This window comes from Zonotrichia leucophrys, chromosome 5 (genome assembly GCF_028769735.1).
Source record: "Zonotrichia leucophrys gambelii isolate GWCS_2022_RI chromosome 5, RI_Zleu_2.0, whole genome shotgun sequence".
In the NCBI taxonomy this organism is placed as follows: domain Eukaryota; kingdom Metazoa; phylum Chordata; class Aves; order Passeriformes; family Passerellidae; genus Zonotrichia; species Zonotrichia leucophrys.
The window spans coordinates 61,843,535-61,861,477 of NC_088175.1; the positions used below are offsets into that span (position 1 = coordinate 61,843,535).

General features: G+C 47.2%; 1 protein-coding gene across 2 annotated transcripts in view; it reads right to left on the reverse strand.

The window, feature by feature from the left end:
- Positions 1 to 17,943, reverse strand: part of MDGA2 (MAM domain containing glycosylphosphatidylinositol anchor 2) — a 226,059-nt gene that overhangs the window by 90,614 nt on the left and 117,502 nt on the right. For both annotated transcript variants that reach the window (XR_010440695.1, XM_064716005.1), the window contains exons 6-7: positions 17,035 to 17,304; positions 410 to 739 (exon numbers count right to left, since the gene is read on the reverse strand). Coding sequence is in view for 1 of the 2 variants with exons in the window: in XM_064716005.1 (XP_064572075.1) it covers positions 410 to 739; positions 17,035 to 17,304 (600 nt within the window). In the remaining variant the exon portion in view is untranslated. The remainder of the gene's footprint in view (positions 1 to 409; positions 740 to 17,034; positions 17,305 to 17,943) is intronic.

Consider the following 17,943-nt stretch of genomic DNA (forward strand, 5'->3'; position numbering starts at 1 on the left):
TACACGTAACAATGGGTATAAAGATAGGTGACTGTCCGGAGGGCAGCACAGTGTGCTCATGGCTGGCTGCTGAGCAGAGCTCTGTCGGGCTGAAAGAACATCTTTTAGATAAACAATTAATAAACATAAAAACCGAAAGAAGAACTGAAGCCTCTTCTCGTCCTTCGATACGCGGGCTGCCCCAAGGCCACCTCGGGCCTTTCCAGGCCCCTCAAACAGACCAGAAAAACCGGACATTTGGCGTCCCTGGGTGGGCTCGAACCACCAACCTTTCGGTTAACAGCCGAGATAACCGGACAACCACCTCTTGGTGAACGTTCCCTCTCCAGCTCCCTGCAGCCCCTGGAGGAGCCCTCCCCACCACCAGGTGCCTTCACCCCACCAACCCAGCCCCGGAGCTCCTCCTCACCCGTGCTGCTGGAGATGTTGACGTCGATGCTGATGTCCGAGATGCCGCCTCCCTTGAGGGACGCCACGCAGGTGTAGGTCCCGAAATCGGTGAACTTGAGGTCGATGATGTCCAGGTTGGTGGTGCCGGGGGACACGTCGGGGTCGGTCTGGGTGATGACCATCCTCTCCGAGCTGCGCAGGGGCCGCCCGTTCTTGAACCAGCTGAAGGTGAGCTCCTCCGGGGGGATGGCTTCCACCTGGCACGAGATCTTCACCTCCCGCCCGATCTGGATGTTGTCGTCCTTGTGGTACGGGTCGGGGGTGATCCAGAAGCGTCCTTTTTTTAAGGCTGGAAGGCGAAAAAATAAAAGAGAAATTTTCTATGATAGAGTGGAAATTTGGCTTCACTGGTGTTGCGGTAGGACATGAAATAAAACAACGCAGACACGCAACTCTTCAAGGTAAAAAAGAAGGCAAGTTTAATTCTGACTCCAACATTTATAGATTTCCAAAAGTGACAGTGGATTGGAGAGTGACAGTGCCACCAGTCCAATGACACTGATAAACCAACAGTCCATCAAATTTCTACTCCTGCAGAAAAGAATGCAAAACCATAATTATTAACAGAAAGTGCATAAAAATGTTCATTACAAGAATGTAAACATCAGAAGGCTTAGAAAATCTTAAAAACCCAGGGAGACACACTGGAGGCCCAAATATGATTTTTAGAGGGGCTGCAGCCACAGGATTTGATTTTACTCCCAGGAAACTGCATGGCACCAACTTGGAATTAAAGGATGAACCAGCTGGAAACTGGCACGGAATTAAACTCTGAGGCATGAGCCGAGCTTTTTTTTTTTTTTTTTGTGGAAATAAACAAGATATCAGGCAGAAATTGATTATATTATTTTTATATAGGAAATATATAATATTTTCTATAATATTTTTATATATGAAATATGATTTTCTGATTTTTAGGATGAAACACTGGCATGGGTTCCCTGGAGAGCCAATGGATGCTCCATCCCTGGAAAAACCAGTTTTCAAGGCCAGGTTTGGTTTTTTTTGGAGCAACCTGGGATAGTTGGAGATGTCCTTGATCCTGGGATGGAATAGGATGAACTTGAGGGTTTCTTCCCACCCCAATAATTCTGGGATTTTTTTGGTGGAACCCCTAACCCTAACCCTTGAACCTTCCAAAGCACATGTTAAACACATGGATAACTTTTCCTAGGAACTGAAATCCTGATTAAATTCCATCACGGATAAGGCAGCTGTGAAGCACTGTCACCTCCACAATGAAAACTAGAAAGTCCCAGCACCTAAATCAGGCTTAGCTGCTGCCAACCAAAATAATTCCTGAGATTTCAGGGTTTTTTTCCCACCTCTGGAGGGATTTCCTGGCTTTTCGTCCTTCCTGCTCTGTCAGAGCACCAGAAAAAGGGAAATATCACCCGAAAATCACTGGCACAACCAGTGGGGTCACCTCCAATCCATCTCGAATCTCTCCTGCATCCAAGACTATCCAAACCCCAAGTACAAATCCAATTAATTCTCCACCTCCCACCAGAGATAAGGAAATTTCAGGGTTCCACATGGGGATTTTTTAAGGGATAACCTCCAGAGTAGGGACAAAGCAGCTCTGGAAAACCTCATTTCCCACCATCTTCCTCATAAAGGAGCCTCTTATCCTGGCATTCCACCCTCAGTCTCCAGGAATAAAATATTCCTGCATCTCACTCACCTCAATTTTCCGTAAATGAAAAACCTAAAACTCTCCAAAACTCCATCCCCACTGACATCAACTGAGGGTTGGGATGGTCCTGATTTTTTGGGTTTGTTTTTTTTTTTGAGAGAATGCTTCAGGATCAGGCATTTAACCTTTCAAGGACACAGATTTTTTGATGAACTGAACATAAAATGTTCCTGACACAACCCAAAAATATTTTTTTTTCCATATAGAGATATGCCAAAGGATGTTTATGGGTGTATCCAAGTGGTTTTTTTCCATCTGGATGGACCCAAACCAAAAATATTGGTTAGAAATTGTACAGATCCCCAAGCTGGGTAGAAGCACTAAAGATAAATACTGATATCCACCATTTATGGAGATTTCTACTGAGAGTTTTCACAATTCCCTGGGTTCCTCTTCCCTTTCCCATTGTCCTGGATCCATTTCACAGAATCCCACAATGGTTTGGGTTGGGTGAGACCTTAAATCCCATCCCATCCCACCCTTTCCATGGCAGGGACCCCTCCCACTGTCCCAGGGTGCCCCAGTGTCCAGCCTGGCCTTGGGCACTGCCAGGGATCCAGGGGCAGCCACAGCTGCTCTGGCAATTCCAGCCCAGCCAGGAATTCCCAATTCCCAATCTCCCATCCATCCCTGCCCTCTGGCACTGGGAGCCATTCCCTGGCTCCTGTCCCTCCATCCCTTGTCCCCAGTCCCTCTGCAGCTCTCCTGGAGCCCCTTCAGGCCCTGCAAGGTTTTAGAGATTCCACACTTTGGACATACTAAAAAAAATCTGTCTACTCCATCCACGAGTGGTGAAAATGTGAGTTCAGATTCAGTTTTGCTTATTCCAGCTCAATTTTGTCAATTCAAACTCAGTTTTGCCAATTCCAACTCAATTTTGCAAATTCCGACGCAATTTTGCGAATTCGAACTCAATTTTGGTAATTCCAGCTCAATTTTGCAAATTCCGACCCAATTTTGCGAATTCGAACTCAATTTTGGTAATTCCAACTCAATTTTGCAAATTCCGACGCAGTTTTGCAAATTCCAGCTCAATTTTGCAAATTCCAACTCAGTTCTGCTGATTCCGACTCAATTTTGGTAATTCAGTAGCTCCTTAAACAAGGACTTGCAAATTCCACACTGAACGAGCACTCCCAGCGCCTGGAAAAGAATTAACACTTCCAGAGCTCGGAAAAGAATTTAATTATTTATTTATTTATTTATTTATTTATTAGGTTGTCTTTTCAACGTGGGGGGACAAAGCCTAAATTTTGTGCTATTTACCCTCAGCTCCACAGGGGTGGGAGAGGCTTCTTCCATTGAGTAAGGCAACGTATTCAAGGAGAGAATGGAAAATTTGGTATTTTTCTAGGAAAAGCGTCACTTCTCAGTTCCAACCACATCTTAAAAGCATCCAACTGGTCGATTTTATTTATTCATTAATTATTTAATTTATTGACATTATTCATTTACATCTATTTATTTAAGGGAGTTCCATGGCTTTAATCAAGAATGGAATTTTTTGCACTCCTCTTTGCCTAGCAGTTCTCCATCCCTTGGGGAATTCTCAGCCAATTCCCAGGAATCAGCGCTACCAAGTTGGGATCACGAGGCTGAACCAGTTGGAAACTGGAGAATTAAACTGGAGAACCAGAGAATTAAACTCTGAGGCACGAGCTGAGCTTTTTTTATGTGTTTGTGGAAATAACAGCACAAACAATGCTTACACACACAAAAACCCCTCAATATTTTATGCAGATCCTTTTCAGGCAGGGGAGAACCAAAAAAGAACTCCATGGGCACGACCAGAGCGACGTTTCAGCCCAAATTAGTTGCTCATAACCTCAATAAACTATTTTTATTTCTGAGTTTTCAGCAGTTTCTCCTGCCTAGGACTGAACAAAGTCGAGCAGGGAAGTCAGGGTAACTTTCCTTTGTGGAAAAGCACAAATTCCGAGGTAAGAAAAGACAAGAACCTCAAAGTTTGGGTCAAAGCTGTTTCTTGCAAGCAGAACTGGGTTGGAAGTGGATGGTCTTTAAGGTTCTTGGAACCCAAACCATTCCATGACTCTGGATGAGGTCTCCAAAATCCCTTCAGAGCTCTCTGATTTCCACCACGTTGGGAACACCTGAGCTGAGCTTGATCCAAACCCACCAGGTAAAGGAAAAAGGGGTTTTTGTATCATTTCCTCTGTCCAGCCATCCCATAAAAGAGTGGCTTGAGTTTTCCTCAGCTGTAGATTCCTGCACCTCCGTTTCCAGGAGGAAATTTCCAGGAGGGCATTCCAAAATGCCAAGAAAATTGAGCCCTGCCATGGATTTTGTCTCTGTGGTATCAGTTACGTGCTGAGAAGTTTTCATGGGGTGCGACACAGAAATTAAAAAGAAATTAAAGGTTAAGGGGTTTTTACACAGGCAGAGACGAGGGGGAATGGTTATAAACTCAAAGAGATTTAATGGAATATTGGGAATTGGGAATTCCTGGCTGGGCTGGAATTGCCAGAGCAGCTGTGGCTGCCCCTGGATCCCTGGATAGCCAAGGCCAGGCTGGACATTGGGGCACCCTGGGACAGTGGGAGGTGTCCCTGCCATGGCAGGGGGTGGATGGAATCATCTCCAAAGTCACTTCCCACCCAAACCATTCCAGGATTCTCAGATGAACCAGCAAAACGTGGGAGACGCTGCTGCAGACCCCTCCCAGTGGATTTTCGGGAACGTCACCAGCCCACGGAGCTGCAAAGGAGCAGCGAACGTGCAAATAAATCTGAAACTGTTCTTTGAGACTCAGCAAAGTGCCAGCCTCGCTCCAAAGAGGCCCCAAAGAACGAGGATGTGATCAAACAATCCGAGATGAAACAACTTTTGTCCTCAAACTCCTCACAAACAGTCCCTGCCCTCCCTCATTAATTATATTTTCAAAGTAATGAAATGCAGTTCAGGATCTCAGGCAAGGCCTATTTGCATTCATCAGGTTCAGGTTTTTTTTTCCCACCCCCTCCCTTATCGACCCCAAATTTTCCTTTAATGCCTCAGAATGTTCCTGCCTCACCAATTTCCAATGGCTCAAACACCACCACTAACTACATCGAGCTCTGCACGATTTTCTGCACCATTTTTAGGCTTTAACACCGGAACTATGGACCCCTGGCTGCTTCCCCAGTGGATGCAGGACAGGGAATGCTCAGATTTGTGGTTGCTGACGGTTCTGTCCGTGTTTTACCTGTGACAGCAGGGCCACGGAGCAGCAAAACTCCAAATTTCTGGCTTTAACCTTCTTTGAGCAGCCAGAGGCCCCTTGAGGCACCTTCTGTGCCCTCCCCTGAGGAGGTCTGGAGTCATTTTGGTTGTTTCCCTTCACTTTTTGCAAGCGATTTTGTTTTGATTTTGATTTCACAGTGAACCAGAGAAGAACCTCACTCAAGCAGATGTGGAGCCCTGCACGGTCTTGGAGAAAATGTTGGAGGTTTGGAAAACTCAGAATCCAGCCCGGCCCTTTTCCTGAGCACCCAGAGTGGGAAATTTCCAATATTCCAATAATTTCATTCCCAGCCACACCCCACTTCCAGAATCCTCCAAAATCTCAGGGAATTCTGTGATCTCCTGGATCTCGCTGTGGGCTGGGGCAGAGGAGCCAGGAAACCTTTCCTGGTGTCCAGGTGCTCCTGACCCCTTCCTGGTTCCTTCTCAAATGTGGGGAAAAGAGTTTGTGATCCTGGGAAAGATTCTTCAATTATTTTTTAAGGACAATGGACTACAGAGACACAGCAGGGAAATGGCCAAAGATCCCAGAATTCCAGGATGGATTGGGTTGGAAATGAATTTAGGGATTGTCCAGTCCCAACCCCATGAACAGGGAAATCTTCACTGTCCAAGGTTGCTCCAAGACCCATCCAGCCTGGCCAAACCATCCTGGAATGATGTGATAATGGAAGGAACAACAAAATCAGCTCCAATACCCCACATGGGAAGAGCTCTGCCGTCCATATTTATTTTTATCTGGAATTCCAGCCTAAATTGATCCATTTGCTGCCCAAAACCCTCATTCCCACTGAATAAAAACCCACAGAAATCCTTCCCTGATGTCTTGGCAGTGACTTGTCCACTGCTATCAAATCAAGAGAAGGAAAATCCAAGTTTTTATCCCAAGCTCTGAGGAGATATGAAATTTTTGTTTATTTTGGCTGTGGGCAATAAAATTGGGTCTGTCTTTAACATTCTCCCGGATTCCCTTAAATTCCCTTATCCAAACACTTTAACAACTGTCAAAAAGATCTTTTTCAGTGGTGATTATCTCAGTGCGGTCATTAAACTTCATTCTTTACATGAAAATACATTTTGGCATTGTTCTGTGGAGAAAAAATGGGAAAAACTCAGATTCGCGGTTGCCAAAAATTCGCATTTGCCGTCATGGACCAGGAAAATATTGGAGAGGAAAATAATGGAGAGGAAATTACAGATTTCTGGTTTAATTGTAAAACTTAATTATGAATAGAAGAGCAAAACCACACCCCAAATAATAGAGTTTGTGGATATCAGCTCAGCATAATCAAAGTGTGCACAGAATTCCAGAATGATTTGGGTTGGAATGTCCATAAATCCCACCCATTCCCACCCCTGCCATGGCAGGGACACCTCCCACTGTCCCAGGGTGCCCCAGTGTCCAGCCTGGCCTTGGGCACTGCCAGGGATCCAGGGGCAGCCACAGCTGCTCTGGCAATTCCAGCCCAGCCAGGAATTCCCAATTCCCAATCTCCCATCCATCCCTGCCCTCTGGCACTGGGAGCCATTCCCTGGCTCCTGTCCCTCCATCCCTTGTCCCCAGTCCCTCTGCAGCTCTCCTGGAGCCCCTTCAGGCCCTGCCAGGGGCTCTGAGCTCTCCCTGGAGCCTTCTCCTCTCCAGGGGAACATTCCCAGCTCTTGGAGCAGCTCCATGGCCTCCTCCAACACATCCACACCTTGTCCTGAGAAGCCCAGGCCTGGATGCAATTCCAGTCATAAGGACCAGTCTGGGTCGGAAGGAAATACAAAGTAATTCAACAAACATTTGAAAAGAGAGTAATGTAATAAATAGCCCGAGTTTTTAGGGACAACACTCCAACTTGGACCACTCATAAAATTAAAATTCCTTAAATTGGGCATTTAGAATCATGGAATTGTTCAGGTTGGAAAAGTCCTCTGAGATCACCGAGTCCAACCACCAACCAGTACCACCTCTGTGGTCACCACTAAACCTTGTCCTCATCCACACATTTTGGGCACAATTCCAGGGATTTTGACTCCATCCCACCCCGAGCAGCCTCTTCCAACACTTCCCAATCCATGAGGAAAAGACTCTGAGGTCACTGAGAAAGTGCTGCTTCCCCAGAGTTCCCTCTGCATCCCAAGACAGGCTTGAAGCAAATTCCTGCTAAAAAAAGCTCCACATTCCCAACATTTCAGCACCAGCTCGTTCTGCTCCTGTCAACACGGTTTGAGCTGGAAGATTTTAAAATCCTGAACTTCCAGCAGCTCACCGAACAATTAAGATGTCAAACGTCTTCTCCTAAAACATCTCCAAACTTTTTAATATCAAGTAATTATTTGGCACTTCCAAGGCCAGATGCATTCCCACTTCCAATTTAAATGCAAATCCCACGGAGAGACTTCAGGTTTTGTCTCTACTTTTAGAAACTGCTGCTAATTTTGCAAAGAAAAGGGTTTTTTATTCCTGTTTTTCCGTGTGCTCGGCTTAATTAGCTCCCGGCTCCTTCGGAGCTGCTCTTTTGAAGGAGGGGGAGGTTTGGATTCCTTTGAATGATGAAAATTTCAGTTTACAACTTGCTCCAAATCTGATCCGTTAAAGAGATGAAGGGGAGATCAAAGGGGGAGAAACTCAGCGTGGTTCCTCTTTTAGCGGCTTTTAGAAGGAAAGATTCTATGGAAATCAGCGGCACCGGGAGGAAAGACGTTGGGGGCTGGGAATAGATGATCTCTAAGATCTCTTCCAGCACAAACCGCTCCGTAATTCCAAGAAATATCCAGGTGGGATTGAGCTCGGGGTGTTCCTTCTCCGATCTCCAGCTCGTACCACACATTTTCCAAGGACTGAAGACCTCCAAGGATGGAAATTTCACAACCTCCTACCCTCAACTCCCAGGAAAAGCCAGGAGCTGTACCAGAGGTGTCATGGGGTTTGGAGGCAGAAATTGCTGTGTCCTTCCATTTTTCCTGATGGAAAGGTGTTTCCTCCCTGATTTGAAGGGGTTATAGATGATGGATCATGGATGAGATCCCAACACATTCAAGTGAGGGTGAAATTTCCAAAAACTGCAGGAATTTGACCAAGAAGAAACAAGGACAGCTTAGCAGCTGGAATTTTGTCACTTTTAAAATCCCAAGCATAGGAAAAAGGGTAAAAAAAGCCAAAATATTTCCTAAGCTCCAAAATCCCAGCTTGACAAGGCATGAATGGAGCAGTGGATTGGGGCTGCCCCATCCCACAAGAAAATGGGAATTCAGGACTCTTGTCACAAGCCAGACAAGGATTGGGATATGAATGAAACCCTTCAGAGAAGCTGCCACAACCCCCAGTGGGCTCTGCACTTGCCAAAGAAATTTTAAATTCCTGGAATGTGGCAGCTGGATGTTCTCCAGGGCCTTTAAAAAGTTTAATTCTTGTGCCAAAGCCATTCTCCAAAGAAAAAACAAAAAAAAGGCTTGCTGAGTTTTCCTGCCCCAAAGTGATCCTTTGAGAATCTTCCCTCTTTGTACATGAGACTCAGCCATTCTCCCAATCCCAGACAAACCCCCCATTCCCAAGGTTCCACACTGGATTATCCCCATTCCTGCTTTTGGGGTGGCTCAGAAGCTTTGTTGGAGTTCAGGATTTCCCTAGAGCCTGGGTTTCTGGAATGCATATGGAATGCATTTCCCTCCAATACTTTTTCTCCCACTCTTAAACACCTCAAAACTACATCAGGATCCCGTAAAAATTCCCAAAATTACTTATCATACAGGACAGAGATCTAAAAATCCCAGTCCCAGTTGCTTGATGCAGCAGGAGAAGTGTCTTAAAACACATTTCAAGGACAGCAAAGCACATTGGGAGCAGAAGAAACCACTCTGAGCTCATCCTTCTCCTCTTGGTTTCCTCCCCCTCCAAGAGGAGAAAAAACTTGGAAAAATTCAACTTTTTCTCTGCCAAACAGAAAATGTTGGTGAAAGTCCCCAGATCTTGCCGTGTGTTATCAGCCAGGATCTAAAACAATATTTAAAGTACAGCACAAACCCTGCCAAAACAATTATCAGCTTTAGTAATTAATAACTTCTGCCAATCAAGAGTAAGAATAACCTTTATCCTTGTCTCCAGTGGGATCCCAGAATAACTGAAGTTGGAAAAGAGCTCCAAGATCAGAGTCCCAGCTGTGCCCAATGCCCACCCTGTGCCCAGCCCAGAGCTCTCAGTGCCACCTCCAGGAATTCTTTGGACACCTCCAGGGATGGGGACTCCAAACCAATGGACAGATATTCATGGAATCATGGAATCATGAAGGTTGGAAAAGACCTCTAAACTCATCCAACCATTCCCCAGCCCTGCCAAATCCACCACTGCCCCGTGACCCCAAGTGCCACATCCACATGGATTTAAATCCCTCCTGGCATGGGGACTCCACCCTGTACCTGTGCCAGGGCTGGGGAACCCTTTTAGGGAAGAAATTTTCCCAAATATCCAATCTAAACCTCACAGAATCCCTGAGGCTGGAAAAGAGCTCCAAGATCAGAGCCCCAGCTGTGCCCAATGCCCACCTTGTCCCCAGCCCAGAGCTCTCAGTGCCACCTGCAGGGATGGGCACTGCAACCCTCCCTGGGCAGTGCCAAGGCCTGAGCCCCCTTTCCATGGGGAAATTCCTGCTGTGCCCACCCTGAGCTGCCCCGGCCCAGCCTGAGGCCGTTCCCTCTGCTCCTGTCCCTGTTCCCTGGAGCAGAGCCCGACCCCCCCGGCTGTGCCCTCCTGGCAGGAGCTGTGCAGAGCCACAAGGGCCCCTGGGCCTGCTTTGCTCCAGGTGAGCCCTGCCCGGCTCCTCAGGGATTCTGCAGCCCCTGCCCGGCTCCTCAGGGATTCTGCAGCCCCTGCCCGGCTCCTCAGGGATTCTGCAGCCCCTGCCCGGCTCCTCAGGGATTCTGCAGGCCCTGCCCGGCTCCTCAGGGATTCTGCAGCCCCTGCCCGGCTCCCTCAGGGATTCTGCAGCCCCTGCCCGGCTCCTCAGGGATTCTGCAGCCCCTGCCCGGCTCCTCAGGGATTCTGCAGCCCCTGCCCGGCTCCCTCAGGGATTCTGCAGCCCCTGCCCAGCTCCGTTCCCTGCCCTGGACAGGCTCCAGCCCCTCCAGGTCCTTCCAGAGCTGAGGGGTCCAGAACTGGACACAGCCCTCAAGGTGCTTCAGCAGTTTCCAGCACAGGGGGCAATCAGGACAATCCCTTTCATTCTCCTGCTCCCACACAATTCCTGATCCAATCCAGGTGCCTTTGGCCTCTTCCCATCTGGCCACATAGGGAATGTCCAGCCACTGTCCCCAGGACCCCCAGGACAAATTTGGAAAAAATGTATTCATCCAAACCCAAGGAGAGGGCTCAGATGAATCCCATCTCCTGAATTCCCTTCTGATAAATCCTTCCAGACACGTGGTGCCCAACAGGCTCCTCATGATGCCCTCCAGAGCAGCAAACTCCCTTCAAAATCAAATTCCTGCTCAGAAAAATTCCAGGAAGTCCTAATGAAAGGGCAGAAGGATCAATAAACCATCTCCGTTTTTATTGGAGAGCCTTTTATGAACTCATCCATGACCCTCCAGCCTGGGAAGAGCTCACAGGCCTGAGCCTGTGGCAGATAATAAAAATAAATGGATTTATTCAACTCCAAAGGTCCCCTTTTCCCCACATTCATTCCCAGAGCAGTAAGTTTTTAAGGAGCACACTGGGAATTTATGGCTGTAGGAACACCCTGGATGAGGAGATCAGGTTTGCTTGGTTAAAACCTTTTGAAATCCCATCACAGAGGGCGCCTCTCCATGAAGCAGATGCCTGAGGATATTTGCCAAGGCCTTTGGAATTCTCCAGCCAGGAAAAAAGATGGAAAATCAGAATTATCGAGGCTGGAAAAGGCCTTGGAGATCACCGAGCCAAGGTGTTATCCCAGCACTGCCACATCCCAAAATTTATTCCATTCTGTTTCCTGAGAGCTTTTCCCAGGATACAGAGAGGAAAGGAAGGACTGGGAAAAGCTCCTTGTGCCAGTTTCATGGAAAATCCATCTTTTTTTGATTTTAGAATTCCCAACCAACCTCAGATGATTCTACACAGTGACCACACATGCCCGACCCACATCCCAAAATTTATTCCATCCTCCCACTTGCTGGGAGCTTTTCCAAGAATACAAAGAAAAAAAAAAAAAAAAGGATAGGGAAAAAAAAAGCCCCTTCTGCCAATTCCATGGAAAAATGAACATTTTAGGATTTTAGCATTTCCAAGCAGTCCCAGATGATTTCAGGCAGTGACCACACATGCCAGATCCACATCTCAAAATTTATTCAATTCTGTTTCCTCGGAGCCCTTCCCAGGATACAGAGAGGAAAGAAAGAATAAAAAAAAAAGATCCTTGTGCCAGTTTCATGGAAAATCCAACATTTTAGGATATTAGAATTCCCAACCAATCCCAGAAGATTCCAGGCAGAGACCACAAGTCCAGATGTGCCACAGCTCACCCTCCTGCCAGGAGTGACCTGCTGGGTGACCAAACCCCAATTCCACCTCTGGGAAAAAATTCCAGAGCCTTTCCCAGCCTCTGGTGCTGAGCAGCTCCTGGGAGCCCTGCTCACATTTCAATTGATGCAATCTGGGCCCATTCCAGAGGTGCTGATGTCCAACCAGCCTTAATTTTATCCTTTACTCCTCTAAACCCCAAGGGAAATCCCTAAAAATAGCTTTGGAATAAAGAACAGGAAAGCAGAAGGAAGGCAGGTGTAGAGAACAAAATCCCAGGATTTTTATTTAATTAAAAAAGCAACAAAAGTTCATTAATTCATAAAAGCAACATTAATTTCCCAGTCTGAGCTTCCTCCTTCTGTTTTTATTCCTTAATTATTTTTTTTTTAGCAGCCACGCCTCCAGTTCACACACAGTTTTTAAAGGGATAATCCAGAGGTACTTCCAGCAATCCTGGCCTTAAAAAGGGATTTCCCTGGAGAGCTTTTTGTCCAGGAAGAGCTTTTGTGCTGCTGCTGAGCAGGGTCATTATTTTCTATTTCAACTGACAGGGAATCCCACCCCTTGGAAAAAATGAACTCCAAGGATGAGGTTTCCACTTCCCAGAAGGTGAAAGTCACACAGGCAGAGTCCAATGGAATTAAAAATGTGCTGCTGTTACAACGGCAAAGAAGGAGGGATCGGATAAAGATTGGAATGGGATTCCCACAGGAGGGAATCAATGGAACAGGATGTCCAGGAATGGGATGGAATCCCCATTCCTGCAGAGATTTAAAGATCTGTGGATGTGGCACTTGGGGACACAGGACAGTGGTGGCCTTGGCAGTGCTGGTGGAGGGTTGGACCGGATAATTTTGGAGGATTTTTCCAATCTCAGCAATTTTGGTGTTCCATGATTTCCACACAGCCTGACACCCTTCCCAACCCTGCCAGTGCTCTTGAATTTAAATCCTGGAAAACGTTTCTGTGGCTCTCCCTGTGCCCCAATCTGATGTGCAGCTGTCCCTCAAGGATGCTATCCAGCATTTTCCTCTCTTACTGGATGGAGGAGCCACCTTGGAATCAGAGAATCCCAGAATGGTTGGGGTGAAAGGGACCTGAAATCTCATCCCATTCCCATCCTTTCCATGGGCAGGGACACGTCCCACTGTCCAAGGCTGCTCCAAGCCCCATTGTACAACCTGTCTGTTGGACACTTCCAGGGATCCAGGGGTACCCCCAGGTTTTTGGGAATTCTATCCCAGCCCCTCCCCACCCTCCCAGCCAGGAATTCCTTCCCAATATCCCATTTAATGCACCCTCTTCCAGTTTAAAGCCATTTCCTCTTGTCCTGTTCACTCCAGCCAGGAATTCCCAATTCCCAATCTCCCACCCATCCCTGCCCTCTGGCACTGGGAGCCATTCCCTGGCTCCTGTCCCTCCATCCCTTGTCCCCAGTCCCTCTCCAGCTCTCCTGGAGCCCCTCCAGGCCCTGCCAGGGGCTCTGAGCTCTCCCTGGAGCTTTCCCTTCTCCAGGGGAACATTCCCAGCTCTCCCAGCCTGGCTCCAGAGCAGCTCCAGCCCTTGGAGCAGCTCCATGGGTTCCTCTGGATCACTCCAGCAAAGCCACAACTTTCTTGTGCTGGGAGCTGGGATTTCCCAGGTGGAATCTCCCAAGGACAGGACAGAGGGGCACAATCTCCTCTCTCCAGCTGTTCCATGAGACCCTGCATCCTCAGCCCCCTCCTTCAACTCTGTGACCTCACTTTTCAGGCAAAAACATTTCGTTTTTCCAGCACAAACCGGTTTAAAAGACAAAACCAGCCCCAAAACCCAAAGTGGGTGCTGAAAATGAAGCAGCTGAGGTCACCCCGGAGGTGTCACCGTGCACAGGCCAAAGCCCAAGGTGACAATCAAAAACAATAATTTGAAGCTGAAGGTAGAGGGGCTTGTTGAGGCTGATTTTGTGTCTAAAGGCAGCAATTAATCTGCAAAATTCTTAATAGATAAGAAATTTGAATGGAAGCAGCCCCATGACAGGGATGGGATGGGATGGGATGGGATGGGATGGGATGGGATGGGATGGGATGGGATGGGATGGGATGGGATTTAAGCCCCGTCCATCCCAAACCATTCCATGATTTTGGGATTCTCTCTGCCTTCACCTACACGGTGCTTTGCTCAGGTTTCTCTGAGCAGCAACAAATTCTTCCTCGTGCAGAAACAGGAAAACATCCAGAAAATTAATGGAGATGCTTCATTCATGGAATGGAGCAGAGACAACAAAGGCACACTCAGATAAAAACGCTGACATTTAGAGAAATTTAAAGGGAAAAAATTTTCCTCTGGGCCCTGCTGGTGCTTTGAGGAAAGATTTATTTCTGGGTCAGACTGGGGGATTATTGTTGAATCCTGGGATTCGGGGTGCACCTGGCACAAGATGGGAACTCCATTTACCAAATGCTTTTCCTGCCTGGCATGGAAGTTTCTATTTCCAGCAAATTCTCTTCTCTCCTCAGCTGCTGTGTGAAAATCCTGACCCACAACAGCCAAATGAGCTGAAGTGAGAGGGAAATGAGGCAAAATGCTGAGAAATAAACACACAAAATCAACCCAAACTCTGCTTTTCTCTCACATTTCACTCCTCAACTCAGCATCACTTGCAGCAAAGATAAACCCAAGAGTGGAATGGAGATTTTTTCCATCTAAAGGAGATTTTTCCCATTTAACAGAAATAATAAGGGTGAAATAATAAAACTGCGTCTGGGAAGGAGCTGAGCTTCATTTATTTAACGGGTTCTTCTCATTGTGGTCCCTTCTCAGCATTAACAGGGCCATGGAAAAGAGAGGGAAAAGGGAAAAAAAATCACCTGGAGTGTTACAATGAGACTTTGTTCAACATCTAGCAGCTCCCAGGCATCATCTTCTATAAATAAAAATGGGAGGGGATATTATTATTATTATTTTTATTATGATGCCATGACTCATGGAATTTGTGTCTGCAGGGATTTAGGGATGTGGCTTTTCCTGAGGGCTGCCTGGCACTGTCTGCTGGGTCAATGAAAACATTGAGGTTTCTTTTCACACCAAGTTCTTCCTCTCCTTTTCCTTACTCCGAGCTGTTTTCCACTCCCAATTCCCCTTCTCCGCTTCACCCCCATGTAAATCCCAGCAAATTAATATTCCTGAGCTGAGGAATGACAACAAAACCTCGGAGCCAAATGTCAGAAATTCAAATTCCAATGCAAAATTCCAAATAAATCCACGCCCATCTCCAGATCCAATGCTCCCTCCCTGACCCCCAGGACAGAAATAGCTCCCAATTCCTTATCCTGCTGGAGAGCAGGAGATGCTGGGGAATAAGTGAGCAGGGGTTGTGGTTTCCATGAAATACTCCCACATTGGCTCTTTATCCATCAGTTTTTCCTGAGTCTGATTAATCCCAGGTTATTCTTTCAAATTCCTATAGCTTGGAGTTTATGTGGAAAATGAAGCTCAGATGAAGCGTTTGGTTCAGGGAGGTGAATCCTCTCTGATGATGCCAATCCAGCTCTGCATCCAAACCAGCTGCCCGTGTCCCAGGGGTTTTCCAGAAGGGATTAAATGAGCAGGGAAGGATTCCCTCCAGCTGGGAGCAGGTTTTGTGCAAGCCCTCCTCTTTCATTTTCACCTCAGACAAACACTTCTCCTGATATTTCCTGGAATTCAAGCACAGGGATCCATCTCAAGCTCCCCACCAGGGAGGACATTCCCAGCCTTAATTTCAGGAACAGCTTCAGACAAGGAGGAAGGAAGAGATGAAGGAGGCAATGAGAACTCCGGGAGCCTGGGATGCATCCAAGGCCTTTGCAGATCATTTCATAGAACCATGGAATATCCAAAGATGGGAGAGACCCACAAGGATCGCAGAGTCCAAATCCTTCCCTGCACAAACTCCCCCACCACAACAATCCCACCCTGGCATCCCTGACAGTGCTGTCCAAAAGCTCCTGGAGCTCTGGCAGCCTCAGGGCCGTGCCCATTCCCTGGAGAGCCTGGGCAGTGCCAGCACCCTCTGGAATAGTGGAACCTTTCCCTGAGATCCAACCTGAGCCTGCCCTGGCCCAGCTCCAGCCATTCCCTGGCTCCTGTCCCTGTCACAGGGACCATCCATCAGAGCTGCTCCTCAGGAGGATGTTGAAGACCACAGTGAGGTCTCCAGTCAATGTCCTCCAGGCTGAACTAACCAATTTCTCTCCACTTTGCAAGGAAAAGCTGCTGCATCACCCCAACACAAAAAGGCACCAAACCACTCTTGTTCCACCTCAGGGCTTTGATCCCAGCACAAGAACTCTGGAAGTCTTGGAAACCAACAATAATTCATCCCATAAATGATTAGAAGTGTTCAGAAATCCTGGAGTAAGAGAATTATCAAGGTTGAAAGAGACCTTCAAGATTTAGTCCAACCAGGACCATTTGGAAACAGAGGAAACCCCCACTGCTGAACATTGAATGTTGAACATTGAACATTAGATATTTAATGCTGAGCATTGAACATTGAATGTTGAACATTAAAATTGGAATGTTGAGCGTTGAATGTTGAATGTTGAACGTTAAACCTTGAATGTTGAACATTAAACCTTGAACGTTGAACACTGAACATTGATATCAGATATTTAATGTTGAATGTTGAATTTTGGATGTTGAATGTTGAACATTTAACATTGAATGTTGAACATGGAACCTTGAATGTTGAATATTGAACACTGAACATTTAATGCTAAACGTTGAACATTGAACATTAAACATTGAACACTGAATGTTGAACACTGAATGTTGAACGTTTAACATTGAACGTTGAATGTTAGATATTTAATGTTGAACATTATACGTTGAACGTTGAATTTTGAATGTTGAACATTTAACACTGGATGCTGGACGCTGAATGTTAAATGTTGAACATGGAAGATTTAATGCTGAACGTTGAACGTTGAACATTGAACGTTGAACACTGAACATTGAACAATGAATGCTGAATGTTGAATGTTGAATGTATAACATTGAACAATGAGTGCTGAACGTTGAATAGCAAACGCTGAGCGTTGAATGTTGAATACCAAACATTGAACACTGAATGTTGCTGTCCCACTGGATTACGACTGGAATAATCTTCCAGGAGAAAAGTCCATGGTTTTCCAACTGAACTCACCTCTTACGATGATGTTGGTGGACTTCTTGGCGGGATTGCCGACGTTGTTGTTGGCGATGCAGCTGTAGGTGCCGGAATCCTCGGAGGTGATGGCGGGGATGGTCAGGGTGCCCCCGTTCAGGACAGTCTTGTTGGGCAGGACCCCCACAGACCTCACCCACGTCAGGCTGGGCGCCGGCTCCCCCCCGGTGGTCACACACACCAAGGTGATGGCTTCTCCAGGGTTCACCACGATGGGGTCGTCCACGAGGAGCTTGATGGAAGGGGATGCTGCAGAACAACAGGGATCACAGAATCAGGGAATGGTTGGGATGGAAGGGATCTTAAAGATCCACCCATCCCACTCCTGCCATAGGCAGGGACACCTTCCACTATTCCAGGCTGCTCCAAGCCCCAGTGCCCAACCTGGCCTTGGGCACTGCCAGGGATCCAGGGGCAGCCACAGCTGCTCTGGGCACCCTGTGCCAGGGCCTGCCCACCCTCACAGCCAGGAATTCCTAATTCCCAAAATCCCATCTATCACTGCCCTGTGGCAGTGGGAAGCCATTCCCTGTGTCCTGGCACTCACTGGTTTCTTGTTCCAGCTCTGACTGGTGGTTCCAGTAAGGAAAGGAGAAGGAGATAAAGAAAAGCAGGGACACTTAAAGCCATGGAATCACAAAATCATGGAATGGTTTGGGTTGGGAGGGACCTTAAATCTGATCCAGTGCCACCCCAGCCATGACAGGGACACCTCCCACTGTCCCAGGCTGCTCCAAGCCCTGGTGTCCAACCTGGCCTTGGAATTCCAGGAATCCAGGGGCAGCCACATTCCCGGGCCATGCAGAGGCAGGGATGGATGGATGGATGGATGGATGGATGGATGGATGGATGGATGGATGGATGGATGGATGGATGGATGGATGGATG